Consider the following 22,539-nt stretch of genomic DNA (forward strand, 5'->3'; position numbering starts at 1 on the left):
GCTACTCCAAACATTGAGTGTGACTGAAGACATTTTGAGGGAAAAAGTCAAATGATATTGATTGGCCAAGTTCTGTTTTGTTTTATTGGTTAGTGACAGAGTTGCTCGCTACCTCAATACAAAGTTGAGTGAGCGATAAAAGGGTGATGGGTGGCCTTTGAAATGAGAAGTATGAGACAAACCAGCTGTCCTGCCAGTTCTTTGACATTTCCATTGCACCTATCCTGGCGGTGGTTCAGTGAGTTGAAGTGTGTGAATAAGCCTGTAATACCAGGTGACACATATGTACCATCAGGACCAATGATTTATGCTGACCAACCGAGTCAAGTTCTGTCATTCGACATGTTGCTGATGGGAAAATTCCACCGTGAAAACTAAATGGTGAGGGAGAGAAAATAAAAATGTGTTGGAAAGCTATACAAACTGGAGTTGAGCAGATTCTGGTCTACTGTCAGGTGCTGTAGAGTACAGCCAAACATGTTACGATGTTCTGCATCCAAAGTAGCACCAGATTCTTACAGTTCATGCATGACCAGCGGTAGAGAGCAACGTAACATGGCAGGAGGAAGTAATTAGAGTTCTGAACAGGTAGAGGCTGCATGGGTAATCCTTTTAACCTATTACGGGTTACAAGTTACGTTGCTCAGTGTTGCTTTCAAGCAAACTTGAAAGGAAAATTTGTGTTGCCCCTTAACAGGTATGCATGCATCTTTAATATATTGCTGGTGGATGTCCGATTCTGTTCATATTAACTCTCATGTTTGTGTGAATTTGTTGCTACTCTCTCCACCTGCCCCTTTTCTCTCCCTGCCTGTCACCCACTTCTACCTCTGTCTCTACTTTGCTTCAAACTTGTGCTTTTCTGTCCTTTTTTTTTACCTTTGTTAAACCGTTGGAGGGGAAGTAAGCCAGCAAGGACTCCTGCTACATTTGCCTTTGTGGAGCTCCGACCATATTGGGGATCAGACAGATAGCTTGGGGGGGGGGGGGCAAAAATCCAGCTTGGGCTTCAGGCATGCTTCAAGGGGGCAGATCGGAATGCGAGATCGGCAGCAGATACGAGGGAGGAGTCCACCCAAGACCACAAGCGATTTCATGTTGTGGGGGGTGGATCTGAGCAGAGTTGCAGCCATTGTAAGCATGGGGTTGGTGGGGGGAGGATTATGGGGTGTCAGGATCTGACCAGGGCAACAATAGAAAGCAATGAAAGGGGGTCAGGACTGCAACCGCAATGCCAGATACCTTAACTGTGGACTCTTGATGGCAACTTCTAGATTTCTGCGTTGAACCACATGTGCGTGGTTAAACCAGAAGACGCTGTCCATTTCAGAGTTTCAGAGTAATGACTATGAATGCTGCCGGTTTTTCTTTTAAAACTAAAATCTCCGTCAGTGATTAAATATATAAGTAAAAAGACTGTCCAAATGCATCCATGCTGTAATTTTGTTAATTCATTTCTGAAATGTGCGAGAAAGGACAGTCTCTGTTCTGTCAACTTAGCATTCATTGTGACAAATTAAAGGAGGATGCACTGTATATAAAGCTGGGCCTAGGTGATGGCACCATCACGTTTGCCTTGCTTGAAATCATGCGCTAAAAATACTTTTTGGCTGACTTCCAGTTCCTTCCAGTTGCTTCTATTGCCAGTTGGAGTAGATATTCACATGCGATTGATAACAGTAAAGCAGATGTGGCTGTGACAGACTGAAGGCTCGACTGGTTTCATTCTGCAGAGATTTTCGTACTTGTTCACTGTGACATCTAACATAATTTACCTTCTGTGGCTATGGGGAATTTGGATGGCTTGTAAGTGTGACCAGTCACTGCTGAAGATGTGCTCCAAATCTGTGGAAATCAATCCCACTTGTGTAGGAACTTCCTTAATTATGCAGCATAGATGCAAATAATGGTCCTTAACAGGCCTGTCTGTTCTCTTGATGTTCAATTAAAAGTTACTTCCAACAGAACTTCATCAATGAAAAGCAGACATTTAAAGAAGCAACTTAAAATCCCAGTTTAATAGAAGCAATGCAATTTTTGAAAAAGACTTGCATTTGCATAGCTCTTTGCATGACCTCAGGGCTTCACAAAGCATTTATGACGTCAATTAAGTACTCTGAGTCGAACACAGCGGCCAATTTGTGCACTGCAAGCTTCCACAAACTGCAACGAGATAATGGGCAGATAATCAGTTTTAGTGGTGTTAATTGAGGGATAAATACTTCAAAATGGGATTGGATCTTTTACATCCATCTAAGAAACCAAATGATGCCTTAGTTTAGCAGTTCGCGTGTCCACGCAGGTTTTGTGCACATTGGAGTAGGAGTTTGTGTGTATAATATCTTTTATTCTGTATGAATAATGTGGTTTTATTCATTCACGGGATGTGGGAGTGCTGGCTATCGCATAATTTATTGCCCATCCCTAATTGCCCTTGAACTGAGTGGCTGGCTAGGCCATTTCAGAGGGCGTTTAAGAGTCTGCCAAGTCGCTGTGGGTATGGAGTCTGTTGGGAGGCCAGACCGGGTGAGGACAATAGTGAACCAGATGGGTTTTTACGACAATCGGCAATGCTCAGTCACAATTAGACTTTTAATTCCAGATTTTTGTTGAATTGAAATTTTACTACCTGCTATGGCGGGATTCAAACCCAGGTCTCCAGTTCTTTCCCTGGGCCTCTGGATTATTAGTCCAATGGCAATGCCACTATACCACCACCTCCCCATGTACAATGAATTGTATGATTTGACGTGCATTCCTTTACTGTTTGCATTTTTGTTGGAAATGTAATGTGCAGAAATTTATCATTTTTTGCCACTTAATGTATTTTTGAAATATAAACAGAAAATGCTGACTTGATAGGTCATCAAACTGAAACATACCATCTCCCTGAAGTATACCGTCTCCCTCTCCACAGATGCTGCCTCACCTGAGTTTTTCCAGCATGTTCTGTTTTTATTTCCAATATCCGGAGTGTTCTGCATTTCGGTTCATGGATTTTTGTGTTGTTTCTTGATAATGATGGGATTGATCTTTACCAGTAATTACACTGACTCTGATCATGCACAAACTATTTGTAAGATTCTTGATCAGCAGGAACATCAAAGTGGGAGTCTGCCAGGTGTCTCCCACAATGCTAAATGTGTTTTGCTCTGTACCATTGTGCTGAACAGTGTGCTAAACCAGCCCCTGTAGGTAGTAGTGGTCGTGGGCTTGGAAGGTGCTGCCTAAGGAACCTTGCTGAGTTCCTGCAGTGCATCTTGTAGATGGTGCACACGGCTGCCACTGTTCGTCAGTTGTGAAGGGTTTGAATATTTGTGGAAGGAGGAGCAATGAAGTGGGCTGCTTTGTCCTGGTTGGTGTCGAGCTTGTTGTGTTGTTGGAGCTGCACTCATCCAGGTAAGTGGAGAGTATTCCATTACACTCCTGATTTGTACCTTGTAGATGGTGGACAGACTTTGCGGGGGTGGGTTAATGTGGCTAGCCCAGTTTAGTTTCTGATCAATGGTAACCCCAGGATGTTGATTGTGGGGGACTCAGCGATGGTAATCCCATTGAATGTCAAAGGGTGATAGTTAGATCCTCTCTTGTCGGAGATGGTCATTGCCTGGCACTTGTGTGGCGTGAATGTAACTTGCCACTTGACAGCCCAAGCCTGGATATTGTCCAGGTCTTGCTGCATTTGGACAGGGACTGCTTCATTATCTGAGGAGTCGCGAATGGTGCTGAACATCCCCACTTCTGACCTTATGACAGAAGGGAGGTCATTGATGAAGCAGCTGAAGATGGTTGTGCCAAGGACACGACCCTGAGGAGCTCCTGCAGTGATGTCCTGCTGCTGAGAGGATTGACCTCCAACCACCACAACCAGCTTCCTTTGTGCCAGGTATGACTAACCAGCGGAGGGTTTTTTCCTGATTCACATTGACTCTAGTTTAGCTAGGGTTCCTTGATGCCACACTCAGTCAAATGCTGCCTGATGTCAACGGCAGTCACTCTCAACTTGCCTCTGGCATTCAGCTCTTTTTTCTTAAAAAAATATTTTTTATTCTCCTTTTTCACATTTTCTCCCAAATTTACACCCACCAACAATAATCTGTAACAAATATGTCAATCCCCATATCAATAACAATGATCCCATCCTCCCACCAAACCCCAAACATTAGCTCGCATGTTCACATAAACAAATGACAAAAAGGAATTAGGGATCACCCATAGTTGGCATTAACACACACAGCCTCCCACCCGCCCTAACTAATGTTCGAGGTTATCTAGTTCTTGAAAGTGCATAATGAATAGTGCCCATGAATTGTAGAACCCCTCCATCCTTCCCCTCAGTTCAAACTTAACCTTCTCAAGAGTCAAGAATTCCAACAGGTCACCCCCGCCACGCCAGGGCACAGGGTGGAGAGGTTGCTCTCCAACCAATCAGGATCCTTCTTCGGGCGATCAACGAGGCGAAGGCTACAACATCTGCCTCCGCACCCGTTTCCAACCCTGGCTGGTCCGACACCCCGAATATGGCCTCCCCGGGTCCAGTTTCAAGTGCACCACTTTAGAAATTACCCTAAAAGCCTCCTTCCAGTAATCCTCTAGCTTTGGACAGGACCAAAACATATGAACGTGATTAGTGCCCCCCCCCCACAACGTTCACACGCATCTTCTACTCCTTCAAAGAATTGGCTCGCCCTCGTGAGGTGTGCTCTGTATACCACCTTCAGCTGTATCAGCCCCAACATCGCGCACGAGTTGGAGGCATTCACTCTCCGGAGCACCTCACACCAGAACCCCTTCTCCATATCCTTTCCCAACTCTTCCTCCCACTTTGCTTTGATCCCTTCCAGTGGTGCTTTCTCTTCCAAAATAGCTCCGTAAACTGCTGACACTACCCCCTTCTCCAGTCCCCCTGTCGTCAGCTCCTCCTCCGGCAATGTGGAGGCCGGCTCCACCAGGAAGCTCTATCTCCTTTCTGGCAAAATCTCGAACCTACATGTATCTAAACATTTCCCCAGCTCCAGCTCATACTTCGCTTCCAGCTCCTTCAGTCCTGCAAACCGACCCCTAAGAAACAAATCTTTTAGTGTCTTAATCCACTTCTCCGAAAATTTCCATCCCACATCCCTGGCTCAAATCTAGTTCTCCCGAATTGTCATTTCCCATGACCCTGCCTCCAAATTGTCAATGAAGCTATTATTACCGGACTCCCTGAGTATTTCCCCGGGGCTATTGGGAGTGGCGCTGTTGCTAGTGCTTTCAATCCCAACCCCCTGCACAAACTCTCCTCCATTCTGACCCACTGGGAATCACTGACCCAGCTCCGCACCTTCTCCACATTCTCCGCCCAGTAGTAATTCATCAGGTTCGGAAGACCCAAACCCCCTGCCTGCCTGCCCTTTTGTAGCAGCACCTTTCTAACTCTGGCCACCTTCCCTCCCCATATGAACAAAGTCATCCTTCCCTCAATCTCTCTGAAAAAAGCCTTTGGCAGGATAATCGGCGGGCATTGAAAAATAAACAAATCGCGGCAACACATTCATTTTAACCGTCTGTGCCCGACCCGCCAGTGACTGAGGGAGACCATCCACCTTGCCAGTTCAGCTTTCACTCTCCCCACCAAACTATAAATGTTGTACCTGCGGAGCCACCCCCAACTCCCGGGCATCCTGCACCCCCACGTAGGCATTCAGCTCTTTTGTCTATGTTTGAACCAAGGCTGTACTGAGGTCAGGAGCTGAGTGATCCTGGCGGAACCCAAACTGAGCGCGTGAGCAGATTATTGCCAAGTAAGTGCTGCAGATAGCAGTGTTGATGACTCCTTCCATCACTTTGCTGATGATGGAGAGATGACTAATAGGGTGGTAATTGGCTGGGTTTGATATGTCTTGTTTCTTGTGTACAGGCCACACCTGGACAATTTTCCACACATTGCCGGGTAGATGCCAGTGATGTCGCTGTACTGGAACAGCTTGGCTAGGGGTGCATAAGTTCTGGAGCACAAGTCTCCAGTACTATTGCTGGAATATTATCAGGACCCATAGCCATTGCAGTATCCAGTGCCTTCAGCCATTTCTTGAAATCACATGGAGTGAATCGTATTGGCTGAAGACTGATTTCTGCGATGCTGGGGACCTGGAGGAGACCGAGATGGATCATTCACTCGACACTTCTGGCTAAAGATTGTTGTGAATGCCTCAGCCTTGTCTTTTGCACAGATGTGCTGGGCTCCTCAATCATTGAGGATGGGGGATATTTGTGAACCTTCCTCCTCCAGTGAATTGTTTCATTGTCCACCACCATTCGCGGCTGGATGTGGCAGGACTACAGAGCTTAGATCTGATGCATTGGTTGTGGGAAACGCTTAGCTCTGTCTATTAATTTCTGCTTATGCTGTTTGGCACACAAGTAGTCCTGTGTTGTAGCTTCACCAGATTGACACCTAATTTTTCAGTACGCTTGATGTTGCTCCTGGCATGCTCTCCTGCACTCTTAATTGAACCAGGATTGCTCCCGTGGCTTGGTGGTAATGGTAGAGTGGGGGATGTGCCAGGCCATGAGATTGCAGATTGTGGTTGAATACAATTCCGCTGCTGCTGATGGCCCACAGCACCTCATGGATGTCTAGTATTGCGTTGGTAGATTCTATTTGAAGTCTAACCCATTTAGCACGGTGGTAATGCTACACAACACAATGGAGGCTATCCTCAATGTGAAAATCGGACTTTGTTTCCACAAAGACTGTCCATTGGTCACTTCTACCGATACTGTCATGGACAGATGCATCTGCGGCAGGCAGATTGGTGGGGGTGAGGCCAAGTATGTTTTTCCCTCTTGTTTCTCTCACCACCTGCTGCAGTCCCAGTCTAGCAGCTGTGTCCTTTAGCTTACCTGGTCTGGCCGACATGTCACCCCAGATCCACAATGTGATTAACTCTTAAATGCCCTCTAAAATGGCCTAGCAAGCCACTTGGAGGGCAATTGGGGATAGATAATAAATGATGACCCAGCCAACGACGCCCACATCCCTTGAGCAAATTTGAAAAACATTCCATCAACTATATTTGTTTGTGCTGGCACTTCGATCAGACAGGACTGTGGAGAACTGGTTTTGGATCACCCTGGAGCCAATCAGATTAGCTGCATTGCACCATTTGCCTGCCTTCTAGCCTATCATTGGGACTATCTGCCAACGTTTGAAGAAAGATATTTGGGTTTAAGTTCAGAATTGCTGACTCTTCCATTTCCATTACTTGTACCAGGAGCAAACCATAGCTATATTTCCCAAAGTCCTTCCTGATGTTGATAATGTTCCTGTGGATAACCAGTCGCCAACGTTTTGAACCCAGCTGATATTACTACAAGCATGTCGGATTCCAGGGTGGAACCCGGCTTGATAGATCGTAACTTTTATTTTTTTGATTAGAACTATGGAGGGCGGCTACTGAACAGTCACCAGGGCCAACCTTTAACAAAAGAATAAAACATTTTTGTTGAACAAGAAAAAATGAACTATATTACAATACTCCTACACCCAAGCTATAACTTTGGAGATGGATACAGATTTGTAAAGATAACAAAATTTGCAAAATCTCTTCTACTCTAATGTTCCCATACCAGCCTCCCCGAATAGGCGCCGGAATGTAGCAACTAGGGGCTTTTTGCAGTAACTTCATTTGAAGCCTACTTGTGACAATAAGCGATTTTCATTTCATTTCATTTTCAAGTACACAGTCTCTGTAAACCAACAGGCACCCCACACTCTCAAGTGACAGATGCTACACAAAACAACCTCCACAGATTTCTCATCAACGTTTGTCACGCTGAGTGAACTGGTCTCACTGGAACTCTTTCACACAAGGCCTATTTTCTTTGTCTGCTTCCTGCAGCTTTTTCTCTTTAACATGGAGCCTTCTCCTCTGCTCCTTACTTTAACTTCATTGATGGGACCTGTTTTCCGTTCCAGCCCTTGTTTCTTGACTTGGCTGTCATTTTGCGGCCTTTTGTCCCACTTCCCGGTTTCTTTCTGTACTGGGAGATCTGTCGGCTGCAGCTCCCATCCTGCTTCTAGGCCTCTCTTTTGTAATGGCGTTTTGCTTCTGGGTCATCTGAATTTTTTGCCCTGTTCTCATTTTTGTTTTCGTTTTCTTTTCTGCGCAGGCGCAGGGTTGCCTTTAAACTTAAAAACACAGAAAAGGACAAACGGCGCATGTGCACGGGGTTAGTTACTGGTCGGAAGATGAGAATATCCCCAACTGCATATGAGTGGCCATTCTCTGGCCAACACATGCGCAGAGCCGCTAATGGCAAAAAGAAAAAATTGCACATGTGGCCATTCCAGGGCTGATGCAAACGCAGAAACAACAGGCCTCCTGGAACTTGTAGTTCCCAGTCACTGAGGCCTGAACTTACCTGGTGCTGTAAGACTTATTACTTTGTTTCAAAGGTAAGTAATTAGCAATTTATACAAGAGACAAATATTACACTGCTATCTCTAAGGGACATTTTCTAAAGGTCTCAATGTGTGTGCAGGCTGTGCTTTCCTGCATTTAACAGAAAATGAGAATTATGAAGATGACTGCACGGGAGGGGAGAGTATTTGCTCTATACCAATGATGAGCCGTATACTCCTGTCTATTTTCCCCATATTCTTCAGTATTTCCCCTTATAAATACTGATTCAGCTCCTGGTTTACATCCTGTTCTGGCCTCTGTCCCAGTCGCCACATGTGGCAATGCATTGTGTTTTAATAATGTACTGCAAAAACATCCTTTAATGTTCTGGTGATGATCTGAATCTATTGCCCTTTGCCCATTTCACACCCGCTGAAAATAATATTTTGCTATTCATCCTTTCAAAATCCTTAATCTTGAAAATCTCTCTGATGTGCCCTCAACCATTCCAGTGTTGGGGGAAATCAAATTTTCTCATCTTTCTTCACAACTAATTTTTTAATTCTCTTAATTCTACTGAGTCTTTACTAAACCCATTTCATGGCCAAGACATCTTCACCACAATGGGTTATTTGGAATTGCATGCAATATTCTACATCTTGTGCAAATTCAACATTACTTTGCTTTCCTGTTAAATATCTTGTGTATAAAATCCTGTATTCCATTTGCCTTTGAACAAAGAACAAAGAAAAGTACAGCACAGGAACAAGCCCTTTGGCCCTCCAAGCCTGTGCCGACCATGCTGCCCGTCTAAACTAAAATCTTCTGCACTTCCTGGGTCCATATCACTCTATTCCCATCCTATTCATTTTTTTTTTAGAACATAGAGTGTAGAAGGAGGCCATTTGGCCCATTGAGTCTGCACCAACCCACTTAAGCCCTCACTTCCACCCTTTCCCCGTAACCCAATAACCCCATCTAACCTTTTTGGTCACTAAGGGCAATTTATCATGGCCAATCCACCTAACCTGCACGTCTTTGGACTGTGGGAGGAAACATGTATTTGTCAAGATGCCCCTTAAATGTCACTATCGTCCCTGCTTCCACCACCTCCAGCAAGTTCCAGGCACCCACTACCCTCTGTGTATAAAAAAAAAAACTTGCCTCGTACATCTCCTCTAAACCTTGCCGCTCACACCTTAAACTTATGCCCCCTAGTAATTGACCCCTCTACCCTGGGAAAAAGCCTCTGACTATCCACTCTGTCTGTGCCCCTCATAATTTTGTAGACCTCTTATCAGGTCGCCCCTCCTTCGTTCCAGTGAGAACAAACCGAGTTTATTCAACTGCTCCTCGTAGCTAATGCCCTCCATACCAGGCAACATTCTGGTAAATCTCTTCTGCACCCTCTCTAAAGCCTCCACATCCTTCTGGTCATGTGGCGACCAGAATCGAACATGATACTCCCAAATGTGGCCGAACTAAGGTTCTATACAGCTGCAACATGACTTGCCAATTCTTATACTCAATGCCCCGGCCAATGAAGGCAAGCATGCCGTATGCCTTCTTGACTACCTTCTCCACCTGTGTTGCCCCTTTCAATGACCTGTGTGTGGACCTCTACTCCTAGATCTCTTTGACTTTCAATACTCTTGAGGGTTCTACCATTCACTGTATATTCCCTACCTGCATTAGACCTTTCAAAATGCATTACCTCACATTTGTCCGTATTAAGTTCCATCTGCCACCTCTCCGTCCAAGTCTCCAAATGATCTAAATCCTGCTGTATTCTCTGACAGTCCTCATTGCTATCCGCAATTCCACCAACCTTTGTGTCGTCTGCAAACTTACTAATCAGACCAGTTACATTGTCCTCCAAATCATTTATATATACTACGAACAGCAAAGGTCCCAGCACTGATCACTGCGGAACACCATGAGTCATAGCCCTCCAATCAGAAAAGCATCCTTCCATTGCTACTCTCTGCCTTCTATGACCTAGCCAGTTCTGTTTCCATCTTTCCAGATCCCGTGAGACTTCACCTTTTGTACCAGTCTGCCATGAGGGACCTTGTCAAAGGCCTTACTGAAGTCCATATAGATAACATCCACTGCCCTACCTGCATCAATCATCTTAGTGACCTCTTCGAAAAACTCTTATCAACTTAGTGTGACACGACCTCCCCTTCACAAAACCGTGCTGCCTCTCGCTAATACATCCATTTGCTTCCAAATGGGAGTAGATCCTGTCTCGAAGAATTCTCTCCAGTAATTTCCCTACCACTGACGTAAGGCTCACCGGCCTGTAGTTCCCTGGATTACTACAGGGAATATCCTTTTCTACATGTATCCCCATCTTTAAAGAGTAGTGCTGTGTCCCAGGCCCAACTACAGCTGCTTCATCGATTACCAACCCTCCAACCTAAAGCCAGAAGTGGGGATGTTTGCTGATGTTTAATAGCACTTGCAGTTCCTTGGATAATGAAGCAGTCTATGTCTTCATGTATCAAGATCTGGGAACCATTCAGACTTCGATAAACGGCAAGTAATATTTGTACCAAGCAATGGCCATCTCCAAAGAGAGAATCTAACCATCTTCCCATGACATTCAATGGCATTGCTATCGCTGAATCCCTCACTATCAACATTCTGGCGGTTGCCATTGACCAGAAATGGAACTAGACCAGTTGGGTTACAAGAACAGATCAGTGTGTACTATCTGCAAGGTGCATTGCAGCAACTCTACAAACCCCTTTCGACAGCACCTTCCAATCTGATGAAGGGCAACAGTAGCAGATGCATGGAAACACCGCCACTTGCAAGCAATATCAATCTTGAGTAGAAACTACACTGTTTCTTCACGGTGTAGTTAAAATCCTGGCACACTCTAACAGCACTTTAATTGTATCTAGACCATATGGACTGCGGCAATTCAAGGCAGTGACTCACCACCACCATTTCAAGGACATTAGGGACAGACAATAAATGCTGGCCTGGTTAATGTGCTTGCATGAATGAATTAACAAAAAAAATAACAGCACTGGACTGGTGTAACAAATTGAAGTATTGCAGGTGGGGTGAGGGTGCAGGTGAGGGGTGGAGACACAAAAGTGCATTCTTCAAGGACTTGCTTCGTATAAAAGTGATGAGCAGTCCTTGAGGCACGGTAGCACTGGTTAACACTGCTGCTTCACAGCGCCAGGGTCCCAGGTTTGATTCCCGGCTTGGGTCACTGTCTGTGCGGAGTCTGCACGTTCTTCCCATGTCTGCGTGGTTTTCCTCTGGGTGCTCTGGTTTCTTCCCACAAGTCCTGAAAGACGTGCTTGTTAGGTGAATTGGACATACTGAATTCTCCCTCTGTGTACCAAACAGGTGCCGGAATCTGGCGACTACGGGATTTTCACAGTAACTTCATTGCAGTGTTGGTATAAGCCTACTTGTGACAATAAAGATCATTATTATTGGCTGACCAGATAAGGTCTCCAACCTGTTGCTTTTGTCTTGTAGGCCTTTCCTCCGGTTGTTTCTCTGCACTCAATACCAATTTCAACCAAACAACTTGTGTTGCTATCGTGTACCTACAATGGTCCTGGGCCATTTAAACTATTTAATTTTTCAAGCATTTGAGCGTGCATGATGTGCCATACCCTTACGAGTGTTAGTACATTCCCCCACCCTGAGTGATATGCCCCAGGGTGCTGAGCTTGCTCCTTATTTCCTCCGAAGCCCTGACGCCCGCTAGTGCGGACCACTGCCTAGTTGCATGAAGAAAAAAAAAGCTTCTCTTTTATGTTTTGGTATTTCTTTGAGAATTTCTTTGCCATATTGTAGTTTAAATTCTTTATTGCTTGTTGATGGGGATTAATTGCTGTCCATGTGTCTCCGCATGTATTGTATGTTCTTCTGTTTGCAGGACAATTATTGCTGAACATATACAGTTAACAGCTGGTTAATCTACCCAGATGGGAGAGACATTCGGTTGGGGTGCATTATCTGGGCTTTAATTGTTTACATATGCTTGTGGCCTCTGATCATCCTGATGCATGTAAACAAGACTTTGATGCCCTAGTTTATGTTCTGAAGAGATGTGGCGTACTCAACTGGGTGTTCCCTTGAAATCTGTGATCCGCTGTTTGTGCAGTTGTGAAGCCTTTTTGACCTGACTTTGTTTCAGTGAAGACTTCAAAATGAAGTAGATGTATATCTGCGGTGGGTAACTGACTCTTTAGTATATTTCTCTCCCTTAAGGTAGTGAATCAGGTGTTCGATCATTCTGTGGGAACCTCAACTTGCATTAAACCTCTTCATTAAATTTGATCTTGGAATCAAGACCAGTTTGCGTAAAGTTTGTTAACTAGTCAATCTCTTTTTCCTTAATTTGTTTCAGGCTGAGATATTCTCAGATGACTTGAAGGTAGATGTTGAGAGAATGTTTCCGTTGGCTGGAGTATCTGGCAGTAGAGGCCATGGTCTCAGAATAAGGAGTTGGCCATTTAGTACAGATGAGAAATGTCTTCATTCTATGTAATTCTCTACTCCAGAGGATTGTGGATATTTAGTTGATCAGTATATTCAAGATCGATTAGATTTTTGGACGCCCTTTCCAAGTGAATTGTGCGAGTATCTGGGTGGCCTGAGAAAGTTCAGGTGGAAGATATCAGCTATGATCTTATTGAAGGGTGGAGTAGGCTTGAGCCTACACCTCCTGTTGCTTATGTTCTTGTCCAGTTTGATAAATGTTTCCATCATTTGGAGAGATTGATATTTCGCTGGTTAAAGGGGGTTAACTCTTTGCTCTGCAGTTGTATCTCGGGGATTACTTTCTGCATTAAGTAATGTTTAATTTCTTAGAGGTGGGGTTCCCTTAGTTTTCCCATGGGGTACACAGTACATAATTACCTGGAGCATGTTCAGATTGGAATAATCTGTTAGCTTGAAACTACACACTGCTGTATGAAAGATGGTGGAAGTGGTGAAGTATGCATGCTTATCTCCATTCTAATTTCTTCATCTGAAGAATTTCCTCATCCTCTGCACGGTATGAATTTTGTAACAGAGGGTGAGAATTAATTTATCTACACAATCATCCAGTCCCATGAGGGGGAAAAAAAAGCTAAATGGGTTTTTGAGTCCTACGGTAGTGATAGAACAAAATAAGTTACTCGGCAACTCATAGTTCTAGAGTTCTCATATTTTAACCATGCAAATAAGATTATTAAAAATTGTTATACCTGGAATAAATCATTATTATGCTGGCAACAAGAAAGACCGTAGACATTTGTAGAAAAAAAATCTTGCTTTGTACAATAAACCTAGATTGGGTCTTCAATTCAGATCTGCTGCTTGTAAAGGCGAGATATGTATCGTGGATATTATGTTTAAGTGCCATTTTTCAATTATTTTGCTAAGCATATTAAAATCTTTTTCTCCTGTTTTAGGATAACCCTCCATATGACAAAGGGGCTTTCAGGATTGAAATAAGCTTTCCATCAGAATATCCTTTCAAACCACCTAAAATTACTTTCAAGACAAAGATCTATCATCCCAACATTGATGAAAAAGGACAAGTTTGTCTCCCGGTCATTAGTGCTGAAAACTGGAAACCAGCAACCAAAACTGACCAAGGTGAGGGGGGGGGAGATGAGTAGGGGAAATTTAAATCTGTTTCAGAACCGCACAACTTCCTTCTTAACTTTGTATAATTCCAGTTATAAATGCCGTATGTTTGCCAGTGCTGTGGAGTATGCTAGCAACTTAGTTTCTTAGTTACTTTTGACAAAGTTGTATACAACAGTGTAAATGATGCCTTCTTTCACACCCACACTGCTCTATTTACAGTTAATGGATTATATGCCTTATGGTGTTTGGGCTAGTTGATGAGATTCAAACTGCGATTCATGGACCCTCCACCGGTTCATCAGTTTTATGTCCACAAATCTGAAAACTGACCTTGCTCTGCAATATTTCGGCAACATCATTTTGCCCATCTCAAGTGCCTTATCCACTTATGTACAGATTCCGAAGCATTGCTGGTGCTAGTTCTGCTCTAGTTTGTTCACTTCGAGGTGTTGAAATGACTTTTCATTTCACCTGTCCATCTTGCAAAGAAACATTTCTCTCCAGTTATATTAAACCGCTGGCATTTGTGAAATGTCACCGGTTTACATGTTTTCCTGGACTTGGTCCTTCAGAGAACTGAATTTGCTTTCCCAAAGGCAGATTTAGAAAAAAATGTTATATATTAATGTTTATTTGTTGACATTGTTCTGATGAAACAGCAGCATTGAAAAGTGGTAATAAGCTCTACTTTATTCTTTTAAAACTAGCTGAAGTAAATCATAAAAATTCCCTTCCAACATAAGTGTGTTGAAGAAGAGGAATGGGGACATTGTTTGAAACAGCTGTAGGAGTGTTAGAAACAAGAAGCCATTTACAACATATACTGGATATTTAAACCTATATTGCTCTAATTTGGTACCTTGCCTACGTTCAAAATTTGAGTGATAGCAAGAAGAAAATGCCAAGCTTACAAGAACTTCCCTGATTCTGTTACTTTTGTTATAATGGAAATGTTTAAATACTGAAGACCAATCTAATTTAGCAATTGTAGATAAAGTACCTTGCATCAAATATTTAGTAATTCACTCCCTTGGTAGAGACCTTTGCAACACTAACATTAAGATTAATTAATGGGTGCTAATTCTTGGTGTTTCTTGCCTAGACCCTTGCTCATTGGGGAACAGTGAGCTCATCCTCTGTTTCCATCTGTTAAAGTTGATTACTCCATCATAGTCCACCATTTTCTGCTATGTACCTAGATGGGCCAGGCTCCGACAGGGAGGCTATATCCTTTAGTCGTTAATGTTTATCTTTATCTTGTTCCAATGTCACTGTAAACTATTGTAAGGCTTCTTACTTTGCTTACTACTTGGTGATAAATTGCAAAGATTCTCTTGCATTGCACCATGTATTCAGGTTCACTCCTATTTTGTGCTTTGTCAAATGCGGCCATTCCCTTTTTTCAAACCCCCCCCCCCCCCCCCCCCCCCCGATGAACAATTCCTCAAACCTGGTCATGAACAATCCCGACCGTGTCCCGAAGCCCTTAGTTGATTCCCTCAATTCAAACTTAATCTTCAGCCAGAGAAAGCCATACAGGTCCCCCACCCAGGCCGCCACCTCCGGCGAAGTTGTCGACTGCCATTTCAGCAGAATCCTTCACTGAGCGACGAGAGAGGCGAAGGCCACAACGTCGACCCTCCTCCGCTCCCATCAGCTCCGGCATTTCCGACACCCCAAAAATCTCCGCCACAGAGTCCTGTCTGGCCTCTACCCCCACGATCTTTGATAATGGCCCACACACCCCCTCCCAATATCTCAGAGCCCCAGAAAATATGCCTATGATTTGCTGGTCCTCGCCCACACTTCTCACTCGTCTGCCACCCCCTGGAAGAATCCGTGCCCGAGTCATATGTACCCTCTGCACCACTTTAAACTGAATCAAACTCGCCTTACTCAAAAACTTGATAGAGTTTTTCGAGGAGGTCACTAAGATGATTGATGCAGGTAGGGCAGTGGATGTTGTCTATATGGACTTCAGTAAGGCCTTTGACAAGGTCCCTCATGGTAGACTAGTACAAAAGGTGAAGTCACACGGGATCAGGGGTGAGCTGGCAAGGTGGATACAGAACTGGCTAGGCCATAGAAGGCAGAGAGTAGCAATGGAAGGATGCTTTTCTCATTGGAGGGCTGTGACCAGTGGTGTTCCACAGGGATCAGTGCTGGGACCTTTGCTCTTTGTAGTATATATAAATGAATTGGAGGAAAATGTAACTGGTCTGATTAGTAAGTTTGCAGACGACACAAAGGTTGGTGGAATTGCGGATAGCGATGAGGACTGTCGGAGGATACAGCAGGATTTAGATTGTTTGGAGACTTGGGCGGAGAGATGGCAGATGGAGTTTAATCTGGACAAATGTGAGGTAATGCATTTTGGAAGGTCTAATGCAGGTAGGGAATATACAGTGAATGGTAGAACCCTCAAGAGTATTGAAAGTCAAAGAGATCTAGGAGTAGAGGTCCACACACAGGTCATTGAAAGGGGCAACACAGGTGGAGAAGGTAGTCAAGAAGGCATACGGCATGCTTGCCTTCATTGGCCGGGGCATTGAGTATAAGAATTGGCAAGTCATGTTGCAGCTGTATAGAACCTTAGTTAGGCCACACTTGGAGTATAGTGTTCAATTCTGGTCGCCACACTACCAGAAGGATGTGGAGGCTTTAGAGAGGGTGCAGAAGAGATTTACCAGAATGTTGCCTGGTATGGAGGGCATAAGCTATGAGGAGCGGTTGAATAAACTCGGTTTGTTCTCACTGGAACGAAGGAGGTTGAGGGGCGACCTGATAGAGGTATACAAAATTATGAGGGGCATAGACAGAGTGGATAGTCAGAGGCTTTTCCCCAGGGTAGAGGGGTCAATTACTAGGGGGCATAGGTTTAAGGTGAGAGGGGCAAGGTTTAGAGTAGATGTACGAGGCAAGTTTTTTACGCAGAGGGTAGTGGGTACCTGGAACTCGCTACCGGAGGAGGTAGTGGAAGCAGGGACGATAGGGACATTTAAGGGGCATCTTGACAAATATATGAATAGGATGGGAATAGAAGGATACGGACCCAGGAAGTGTAGAAGATTGTAGTTTAGTCGGGCAGTATGGTCGGCACGGGCTTGGAGGGCCGAAGGGCCTGTTCCTGTGCTGTACATTTCTTTGTTCTTTGTTTGTTCTTTGGAACGGCGGAGGCAACAGGCGGAGTTCGGCTTGTTAACCACAGGGAGGGCGGTGGAGCAGCTGAGAAAGCCGAGGAGGGCGATCTATGAGTATGGAGAGAAGGCCAGCAGAATGCTTGCACAGCAACTTAGAAAGAGGGAGGCAGCCAGGGAGATAGGGAAAGTAAATGGCGGCGATGGGAACCTGGTTGGAGATTCAGCAGTGGTGAATAATGCGTTTAGGGATTTCTACAGTAGGCTGTATAGATCGGAACCCCCTACGGTGCCGGAGGGGATGAGGCACTTATTGGGGGGGGGGGGGGGGGGCTGAATTTCCCAAAGGTGGACGGGAAGCTGGTAGAAGGGCTGGGGGCCCCGATTGGGTTGGAAGAGATAGTGGAGGGTCTGAAGGCCATGCAGGTGGGTAAAGCCCCGGGGCCGGACGGGTACCCAGTGGATTTTATAAAAAGTTCTCTGGAATATTGGGGCCGGTGTTGATGAGGATGTTCAATGACGCAAGGGAAAGAGGGGTGCTGCTCCCGGCGATGTCGCAGGCCACGATTTCGCTGATTCTGAAGTGGGACAAGAACCCGGAACTGTGTGGGTCCTACACGCCGATATCCCTGTTGAATGTGAACGCCAAACTGCTGGCCAATATTTTGTCCTCCAGAAATGAGGATTGTGTTTCTGATGTTATTGGGGAGGACCAGACGGGGTTTGTTAAGGGTAGGCAGTTGGTGGCCAACGTGTTTCAATGCCGCCCCATCTTTATTCCGCGGTCCTTTTTTAAACAAGTCAACAAAGTGATCTCTGGCTTTGTTTGGGCGGGCAAGACCCCACGAGTAAGGAAGGTAATGCTTGAGCGGAGTCGGGGAGAGGGCGGACTGGCGCTGCCAAATTTTAGTAACTATTACTGGGTGGCGAATATAGCCATGATCAGGAAGTGGGTGGTGGGGGAGGGATCGGCATGGGAGCGTATGGAGGCGGCTTCATGCAAGGGCACCAGTCTGGGGGCGTTGGTAACTGCGCCTCTGCCGTTACCGCCGGCACGGTACTCCACCAGCCCCGTGGTGGTGGTGGCCCTGAGAGTCTGGGGGCAATGGAGGAGACATGTGGGAGCAGAGGGAGCATCGGTCTGGTCCCCAATCTGTAATAATCACCGGTTTGCCCCGGGAAGTATGGATGGTGGTGTTTCGAATATGGCGGAGAGCAGGGATTGAGAGGATAGGGGATATGTTTCTAGAGGGGAGCTTTCCGAGTGCGAGGGTGCTGGAGGAGAAGTTTGGGTTGGCGAAGGGAAACAAATTCAGGTATCTGCAGGTACGGGACTTCCTACGTAAACAGGTGTCAACCTTCCCGCTCCTACCGCTAAGGGGGATTCAGCACAGGGTAGTTTCCAGAGGGTGGGTAGGAGAAGGGAGCGTCTCGGACATTTACAAGGAACTTATGGGATCAGAGGAGACGCAGACCGAGGAGCTGAAGCGAAAGTGGGAGGAGGAGCTTGGAGGAGAGATAGAGGATGGTCTCTGGGCAGACGTGTTGAGTAGAGTCAGCGCATCCGCACATGTGCCAGGCTCAGCCTGATACAATTTAAGGTCGCTCACTGGGCTCACGTGACATTGGCCTGGGTGAGCAGATTCTTTAGGATGGAAGACAGGTGTGCAAAATGTGTGGGAGGACCAGCGAACCATGTCCACATGTTCTGGGCATGTCCGGGGATTTTGGCAGGGGTTTGCAGATGTCACGTTCATGGTGTTTATAAAAAATAAAAGGGTGGCGCTGAGTCCAGAGGTGGCGATTTTCTGGGTGTCGGATGACCCGGGAATCCAGGAGGAGAAAGAGACAGACGTTCTGGCCTTTGCTTCCCTGGTGTCCCAGAGATGGATACTATTAGCTTGGAGGAACTCCAAGCCCCTGAAGTTGGAGGCCTGGCTATCGGACATGGCTAGCTTTCTCTGTTTGGAGAAAATCAAGTTCGCCTTGAGAGGGTCACTGTTAGGGTTCGCCCAGAGGTGGCAACCGTTTGTCGACTTCTTCGCGGAAAATTAATTGTCAGCAGAAGTTAGTTTAGCTTGAGAGTAGGGGGTTAATAAAGGTGGGACCTGTAAGGGAGGGAAATGGCTTTCGCACTATGTTTATAGTTTCATGTACATTGTTTATTGTGTTGCTATAATACCAAAGAAATACCTCAATAAATTAAAAAAAAAAAGTCAATTCTGGAGTATACCTTGTACACCTGCGGGTGGGGGGGGGGGGGGGGAGGGAAAGAGTGCACCCCCAAAATTATTTTCTTTACGTAACCTGATCCTTCACCCGGAGGTGCGTCTCTCGCAGAAAGACTGCCCTTGCCTTCAAGCTCCTCAAGTGCGCGAAGAACCGGGACCTCTTCACCGGCATTTCAGCCCCTGTACATTCCATGTTACGAAATCTACCTGAGGCTTGCGCCTCCACCCCCCTCTGCTGACTGCCATCCTCCCCGTCCAATTCTGCCCCCTTTCATTTCACCCTAGTGTGTAGCACGATCGTTTCACATCTCCAGGGTCCCAGGTTCGATTCCCCGCTGGGTCACTGTCTGTACAGAGTCTGCATGTTCTCCCTGTGTGCGCATGGGTTTCTTCCGGGCCCTCCGGTTTCCTCCCACAGTCCAAAGATGTGCAGGTTAGGTGGATTGGCTGTGCTAAATTGCCTTTAGTGCCAAAATGGTTAGGTGGGGTTACTGGGTTACGGGGATAGGGTGGAGGCATGGTCTTCGTAGGGCACTCTTTCCAAGGGCCGGTGCAGACTCGATGGGCGGAATGGCCTCCTTCTGCACTGTAAATAGCACAGTCGGCTAAACAGCTGGCTTGTAATGCTGAACAAGGCCAGCAGCGTGGACCGGCCTGTTAGGGGGCATAGTTTTAAGGTGTGCGGGGCAAGGTTTAGAGGAGCTATACGAGGCAAGTTTTTTTTACACAGAGTGTATTTTTTACACAGAGGGTAGTGAGTGCCTGGAACTCGCTGCCAGAGGAGGTGGTGGAAGCAGGGACGATAGTGACATTTAAGGTGCATCTTGACAAATACATGAATAGGATGGGAATAGAGGGATACGGACCCAGGAAGTGTAGAAGATTTTAGTTTAGACGGCCAACATGGTCAGCACAGGCTTGGAGTGCCAAAGGGCCTGTTCCTGTGCTGTACGTTTCTTTGTTCCCCGAACAGGCGCCGGAATGTGACAACCAGGAGCTTTTCACAGTAACTTCATTGAAGCCTACTTGTGACAAGTGATTATTATTATTATTAAATTCTATGACTCTAAACTGGGCCGATCCTCCTGCTCCAGCACTGCCATGTCGCCCTCCCTCACTTCTGTTCACCAGCATTACCGGCCAGAGTGGCAGCCTCTTGCCGAAGGCCCCTCCTATCTACCCTCGCCCAAATCTTCTCCTTGGTGTGTACAAACGGCTCCCTTTGGACCCCACCCTCCCCCCACACAGACACATCTAAAACCACAGGTCACCTCCAAAAAAGAATAGCCATCCCAGGTTTGGGTTGTGAGGGGGCAGTTGCACGCTTACAAACTTATTGCCCCTTAACAAACAGTCACAGGAACAAAGCCACCCTAAATGAGAAGAACCCCACCCCCACTCTCCGCCCCCACACTACCCACATCTTGCAACTCTGTTGTTTCAGCTCCTCTGTCTCCCATCAACGTTCAGTTCTCCCCCAGTTTATGATCTTTAATAAAAGTCTCTTTTAAAGTCATTGGCCTCCTGGGGTTTCAAAATAGTACTCCCAGCCTTCAAAAGTCACCCACAGTTTGGCCGGGTGCAGCACCCCAAATCTGATCTGCCTTCGACATAGAACTGCTTTGGCCTTGTTGCTCCGCTCCAATGTCCTGATAGATTTAGACCCTGTTCCCCTCCCATTTGCAGTTCCGCTTCTCCCTGGCCCAACGCAGGATCTTCTCCACAAACCTATGGAGCCTCAAATCACCGCCGGTGGTTGGTCGTTTGGAATCTGTGCGTCCTGTCCAGCACCCCCTTTGCCAGCATCCTTGAGACGTACCTCGTAGCACTCGCGCCTTCCACACCTCAGGCAGGCCAACGATATGCAGGTTCTTCCTTCTGGATCTATTCTGCTCCTCGATCTTTTCCCTTAATAACTTGCAACGGTCCCCCAGGAGCCTCACCTCCGCCTCCAATGCTACCACCCGATCACTGGTCGGACATCACGGTCTCCCCCTCCCAGATCTGCGAGCCATGTGCCTCCAGGCACTTCTCGGCTCTCTACGTCGATCCTTTCAAGGATGCTACCGCTTGCTTCTTGGCCTTCAACAGGCCTTCCTACATCTCCTTTTGCTGCTGGCAGAACTCCTCTCTGATGAATGCCATCAGCTGCTCCATCTGGGGGTTTTCCAACTTGCGACAATCCTTTCCAGCTGCGCCACAGGTCTCCTCCAATTCCTTGGCCAGTCTATAATCTTCTGCCGGGTCTGATAACCAACAGACATGCGACTCCTAGGGGGATCTTCTCCACACCTTCAGCTGCACTTCCCTGTCAGAAATCCCCCACTTTCAGGTAAAAAGTGCTTAAATCAACGCCTTCGAGCCGGAGCTTCTCTGTGTGCACCACTCACTCCATGGCCGCCACCGGAAGTCCAAATGTGGCCATTTCCGTAGACAAGTTCATAAATTTAAAATCTTGCATGGAGTTGACAGCACAAGAGAAACTATTCAGCCCAACTGTGTGCTGGCATTTGTGCTCCACATGAGCCTCCCACCACACTCTCATTGAAACCCTATCAGAATGTCCTCTTCTATTCTCCCTCTTGTCTTTCTCTAGCTTCTTCTTAAATGGATTTGTGCTATTTGCCTCATCTGTGCCACCTGCTAGCAAACTCCATGTTCTCACTGCTCAGGTTGAATGAATACATCCTGAATCTTTTATTGGATTTATTACTAACTACCTTGTGTTTTTAGTTCCTGGTTTAAGACTCCCCTGAAATGGAAACACCCCTATGTTTACCTGTCAACCCCCTTCATATTTTCCAATTAAGGGGCAATTTAGCGTGGCCAATCCACCTACCCCATCTTTGGGTTGTGGGGGTGAAACCCACGCAAACACGGGGCGAATGTGCAAACTCCACACAGACCGTGACCCAGAGCCGGGATCGCACCTGGGACCTCAACGCCGTGAGGCTGCAGTGCTAACCACTGCACCACCGTACTGCCCCAAACCCCTTCATAATCAAAGACCTCAACCAGATTACCCTTCTGCCTTCTCTTTGCTAGGTAGTTATAACTTATTGGTTCTGATATATCTGAAAATCTTATTGCACCTTCTCGAGTGTGTCTTTATTTTTTTGTAATATGGAGACCAGAACATTTTAAGGCTCCTTGCAAGTTCAGAGT

At 46.1% G+C, this 22,539-nt stretch overlaps 1 protein-coding gene across 1 annotated transcript in view; it reads left to right on the forward strand.

The window, feature by feature from the left end:
• Positions 1–22,539, forward strand: part of LOC140390174 (ubiquitin-conjugating enzyme E2 L3) — a 53,240-nt gene that overhangs the window by 23,538 nt on the left and 7,163 nt on the right. Inside the window, exon 3 of the mRNA XM_072475157.1 lies at positions 13,826–14,012. Coding sequence (XP_072331258.1) covers positions 13,826–14,012 — 187 coding nt within the window. The remainder of the gene's footprint in view (positions 1–13,825; positions 14,013–22,539) is intronic.

Source organism: Scyliorhinus torazame, chromosome 1 (genome assembly GCF_047496885.1).
Source record: "Scyliorhinus torazame isolate Kashiwa2021f chromosome 1, sScyTor2.1, whole genome shotgun sequence".
Lineage (NCBI taxonomy): Eukaryota > Metazoa > Chordata > Chondrichthyes > Carcharhiniformes > Scyliorhinidae > Scyliorhinus > Scyliorhinus torazame.